This window comes from Anabrus simplex, chromosome 1, assembly GCF_040414725.1.
Source record: "Anabrus simplex isolate iqAnaSimp1 chromosome 1, ASM4041472v1, whole genome shotgun sequence".
Lineage (NCBI taxonomy): Eukaryota > Metazoa > Arthropoda > Insecta > Orthoptera > Tettigoniidae > Anabrus > Anabrus simplex.
Genome location: NC_090265.1, coordinates 996,716,892 through 996,722,891, shown reverse-complemented (window position 1 = coordinate 996,722,891; position 6,000 = coordinate 996,716,892). Strand labels below are relative to the sequence as shown.

General features: G+C 36.8%; 1 protein-coding gene across 1 annotated transcript in view; it reads right to left on the bottom strand.

Moving 5' to 3' along the window:
• Positions 1–783: 783 nt before the first annotated feature.
• rtv (QVR superfamily protein rtv) overlaps positions 784–6,000 on the bottom strand; it is a 33,409-nt gene continuing 28,192 nt past the window's right edge. Inside the window, exon 3 of the mRNA XM_067149048.2 lies at positions 784–1,067. Coding sequence (XP_067005149.2) covers positions 871–1,067 — 197 coding nt within the window. The 3' untranslated portion in view covers positions 784–870. The remainder of the gene's footprint in view (positions 1,068–6,000) is intronic.

The following is a 6,000-nucleotide window of genomic DNA, read 5'->3' as shown; positions in this document are numbered from 1 at the left end:
TCCTTTAAAGCAAATTAGGAAAATTTCCATCCTTGTGTTGATGTCTAAATAATTGTGTCCAGTATATATGGGACAAGCAATAGAAAGTTACCATCACTTAGTCAATGCTACCACTCAGGCAGACTGGGGAAATGCTTGTTTTGTTCGTAATTGGCGCGGATATAGTGCACATTCAGCTAGGGCAATTAGCATGGTTAGTGGCAGAGGTAAGCGTATGGAAATTTCAAAGGCAGAGATACGAATACTTCAGAATTTTTTACGCTGATGCAACGTTTGTATCAAGAACAATGGACATCATTTACAACAGCTGCTTTGATGAAAGGTAACATCTACATTAGTTTTCAGTTTCGTTCATTCATAACACTTAACTAATAAGCCTACTGTAATGAAACTGAATGCCAGCCTGCACTGCTATAGCTTACTGGTGAGTATGACAATGGATTGTGGACAATCTATTTGCCCAACATCCCTTGCATAGTGCGAACTTTTTGCTGACTCTTCCTGCAGCAAGTGGTCGACAATTGAAACAGGATGTTAAATGTTCCTGTCCATGGAATCAGTTACTAAATATGAATATTTTCACAAGGTATGGAGCACTCTAATGAGGTAATCCACTTACCATTTGAGAAAAAAAAAAAAAAAAAAACAATGTTATAGTCTGTTTAATTCTGTATTATTTTACCATCACTATGTAATGGATATCAACATTCCAGAAAGGATAGGACCCATACTGGAACATCAATTGCCATTCTAACTTAGGTGCAAAGAATTATTACAACTCAGTACTGAATATCATAATGCAAGCATTTATTATAAAAGGATACCAGATATAATGGAATTCAGGTGAGACTGTGATTGACAAGTCACAAATTAAGTTAATGATCTAACAAGGACTGAAAACATAATAATAAAGATGCTTACTGATAACACTGGAGAGGAATTACATAGATCACCTAAACAGAAACACATATACACTTTTTTATGGTTCCAGTCAGTATAGGCACATCGCTCTTCATCGTCAGAAGGACCTCGTTGCAGGCACAGTCTTTGGGTAGCAATTCCATAATCTGAAATGAACAACAGCTTAAACTTATTACTTGGTCTAGCTTCTCAACATAGGTTGTTTTATGAGGACAGATTGCCACCAAAAATTGGGGTATTATTAACATTCCTATGGTAGAGCCTTAACAAGATGAAAATCAGACAATATGTAGGAAAATGAGGAGAGAGTCTAACAATTATCCTTCACAAACTGAAAACCTCCACTGCTTGAAGAAAGAATGACTTGTAAGGACTACTTGTTATCATAACCTGAATGACAGAGAAGAATTTACTGAAAAGAAGTTACAGACCTTCACACAGACACTTATCAGAGACAACTAAGAGTAACATAGAAATAAATGTTGACATCACAATTAAATTTGTAACATGAGAAGAACTTGAACGAAGTACAAAACAAATGTAGTCAACTATGGCAGAAATTTGTTGTAATCCCTCGAAAGCTAATTATAAGTCATAAACTATGTCCCTTGCTTCAATAACTTCTGCCTTCAAGTCTTTCCATCCATTTTGATGGTGTAGTGGCCCTTGTTAGTTCAGAACATTTCTGTAAATGGAGCTAATGTTGCCTAGGCATTGAGACAGTCTCATTATTCTGTGATTTTACTCTCTAGTACACAATACGCCTTTACTTGAAGTTGTTTTCCATTGTTACACAACTTTTGATAATAAACAAGCTAAATGTCCTTTTTTCTAATGTGTGTGTGCTTATTTTCAATGTGATTATGAATTGTGAAATGCACAACTGTTGGCGACGAGGATGGGATAATTTCTGCAGTTGCCGCCAGTGACTTGGTTTCATCATTAATGGTGATCCCAAAACCAGATGATGGTGTTTGATTGTGTCTCAATTACAAGTGTGGTGTAAATGAAAGATTGGTCGAAGCAACTCAACCAATACAGCCTCTGTAATTCACAATACTTTTGTAAGCTTGACCTGTTCGAGGCTTGCATACATCTCACGGCTGATGATGAAAGCAGCATGATCCAGATAATCTCAACCGACTGTAGCACCTACTGCAGCAATTGGCTAAGTTTTGGGAAATTAAGACAGTTCCGTCTAAATTTAATTGAATTCTTTTGCAGATTCTCAAGGGCCTCCCAAAAGCTGAATTGTATTTCTATAACATAATCATTCAGGGAACTACATTTGGAGAATGCACACAAAATATACAATCCTGCCTACAAAGACTTTCCAGCTATGATCTTCATCTCAACAAACAAATATGTTCATTTTTAAAAGAAAAAGGTGAATATCTTACATTATAGAATATAAAAGATAAGCAAGTCGTCATTGAAAGTCAACATCATTCAAGACATGGCACATTCATATAATGCTGAGGGATTTGTGAAATTTCTTGGGCTTGTTCCTTAATATTCTCAATGTATTCCATTTTTTTCAACTATTTCCTATCCTCTTCGATGCTTGCTAAGGAAGGTTGAACAGTGGACATGTACAGCAAATTATGAGTCAGCATTTCTGAAATTAAAGGCTGATCTTTGCTTTGATCGCAGCTTACCACTTGTTTCGACAACTGACGCAAGCTCAATAGGAATAGCTGTTGTATTGAGCCATTCCACCGAAGGAGTTGAAAGGCTCATATTCCTCCAGCAACGTCCGGCTCAATGGCTAAATGGTTAGCGTGCTGCCCTTTGGTCACAGGGGTCGCGAGTACGATTCCCGGAAGGATCGGGCATTTTAACCATCCTTGGTTAATTTCCCTGGCACGGGGGCTGGGTGTATGTGTTTTCATCATCATCATTTCATCCTCATTACGACGCACAAGTCACCTACGGGAGTCAAATAAAAAAGACCTGCACCTGGCGAGCCGAACCCGTCCTGGGATCTCCCGGCACTAAAAGCCATACGCCATTTCATATTCCAGCAACACTCTCCACTACCATTTCATTTCATCTGTCAGTCATTAATCATTGCCCCAGAGGAGTGCAACGGGCCTTGGCAGCCGGCACAATTCCTATCCTCGCCGCAAGAAAGGAGGCTTCATTCATTCCATCCCTGACCCAGTCACTGACTGGAGAACTGGATGTAGGTTTTCATTTTTCATTCAAAGTTCATAAAAAACATTAAGTAATGATAAAGTAGACAAATTCCCTTCTTTCTAGCTAATAAGAGGCATGAAACCAACTGTTCTATGCCAATTATCATTCCTTTCATAATAATTCTCAACTTAATCTGGTTCTATCTTTCCTTTTCAGTACAAACGTATTCTGGTTGTCTGGATGTTGTTCCCCACCAATCATCACACTCTGTAACAAAATACTTGGAAACACTTTACCAGCTCTACTGATTAATGAAAGAGGCATACCTTGATAGCTGTTGTAAGCTAATAATTCCTCTTCCCTTACTTGCAAATTTATATTATTACCATAAATTACTGTAATTATTTTATTACGGATACAGTGGGTACTACTGTAGCTAACCTAAATTATATGTTAATCATATTACCGTACCTTACTTCTTATAGCCATTATACAGGGTGATCAGATGTGTTTTACTCTGGCACAGTATTTTGAGTAAGGTGAGCATGTGCTCATTTGCCACATGTAGGTGGAGGTCAGCAGCGGGACAGTGAACCATACAACAATAACACAAACAAATTTAAGTTTATTTAATTACCAAATTATGAAAGGAGGTGATCGTTCTCCATACGTTTTTGGCACCTTGTTAGGAAATGATTCATCACTCAATGCAGTTCACGTTGAGGAATCCTGGCAATTTGCTGACAAATATTATGTTTCAGTTCTTGTATAGTGTGGGGGTCTGTCTTGTACACAGCATTTTTAAAATTTACCCCAGAGATAATAACTCTGTTCTGTGTGATTTGCTCTCATGGAATTTTTTGCAGTGTGAGTAGTGGTGGAGATCTGCTGAGAAAATGCAAACTCACACTCCCTGTTGGTTTAAGTCTCAGAAAAAGGGGGTTGATATTCACATAAGTAACAAAATCAATGTTTTTTTTTAATTGGCCCTATGATTCTTTCACCATTGATGGCACACCATACGCTGATTTTTACATCATGGAGGGGTACTTTGTGTATAAAGTCATGTTTAACAGCACTCCAGTAATGTCTGTTTTGTGTACGTACATAACCATAGAGGTAGAACCAGGGCCCGCATGAGAAGAATATTAAATGTGGATCTTTTTGTCACTGTATACATTTTCCAGACTCTACTCACAAAATGTGTACCTATATACAGGGTCACCTGGGCCCTATTTCATAAAACTTGACAGGTGTAGCAATTTTGACAATTATATCAGATCTGACAAATTCGTTAATATGACATGACAATTTTCTGTTTCATAAATGCCACAAGTTTCTCTTACGTGACAAGTAAAAATATTGTAACTTGTAGAACTTGTTTCATAAATGCAGCAATTTTATGTCAGATCTGAAGTTTACTGTATTTCCCTCTAGATGGCTTTGAAGAGCGATATCGATCATTGAATGCCATGCACAAACGGTCGACTGTTATTATGAAGTGGTAAAATCCAAGACTGAAATTTACCCTACATTTTATTCCAACTCACTCAGACAGAATGGCAAATAATTTTGATAAGATTACAATATTAAACAGCCATTGCAGATAAAGCAAAATTTGCTCTTCAGGTGTGAATATTAAATGTGGATCTATTTGTCAATGTATATATTTTCCAGACTCTACTCACAAAATGAGTACCAATATACAGGGTCACCTAGGCCCTATTTCATAAAACTTGACAGGTGTGGTAATTTTGTGTTTGTGACTGCAATTGCTGTCTATAAGATTTACTTTATAATGTATTCAACTGATGTCTTGCTAACACAAAATTTATCTTTGACTACAAAGCCACTGAAATTGAAGGTTAAGTTAATCTGTCTAAAAACCTGGCATGGTCTTATTTCGATATCTTCATTACTGCTACTACCGCTGTTACTAGAGTTCATTATCTACAAGAGATTTTAAATTACAAAACATATGCAAAAAATACACATTACAGGCTACCTGTCATCTTCACAATGACAATTCTACAAATTTGTAAATATGTCAAAAACTAATGACATATACTGTATCTGTTTCATAACACTTTATGTAGCCTACAACACAGTACAACAGCGAATTGCTCTCACACACAAAATATATCAATTACCATATTTTCGGACACGCTGATCTAGAAAATGACATTAGTTCTTTTGTATCACTTAACATTGTTGAGATATTTGTATCGCACCCTATAGTGGGACTATTACTTCCTTAGGGAGCAGAAGATGCTATTGTCTCTCTGCCTGATCAACTTTCTTATTATAACTCTCGGTTTTATTGCCCCAAAGCAGAGGTGCTCACCTGGGTGCCCGCTGAGGCTAGCCCAGTACGACCAGGCTGATGTAACGTAAATGCGGGCATATTAAGTAGCAAGCATATGTCACAATGAAGCGAGAGAGCAAACGCACTTTGCAGGGAAGGGAAAAGTGATGTTCGATTGTCATTACAAAGCTCTCCTCCACCACTCAATGAAATGCTGAATGGGGTACAGTATTTAAGAAAAACAACTCTGTAATCACAAGAAAACCGACCTTTTCAAGTCATTCCAGTTTGATTTATATTGCGCACAATATACAGTCAGTTTTATTTTCTTATATTTATACATTCAAATAAAACTAACATGTTATAACTTTTGTATTACAATTTACAAAGGTACATGGTTTAAGCGTACAAGCTACGATTTACAATTCCTTGGATGGAAATGACGGTATTTCCATTTCTTAAAAAGTAAAATTCCTGTTATTCATTCAGCAAAAAGTAATATATTTACATAATTTGACACATTTACTGGTTGATTTTGCACAGTGTTGTGGTGTTGTTTGAATTTCCCTGTTCACTGAATATGAAAATAGTATTTAACACTTATCAGGCATCCAATGATAATAGCTAGCCCCTAA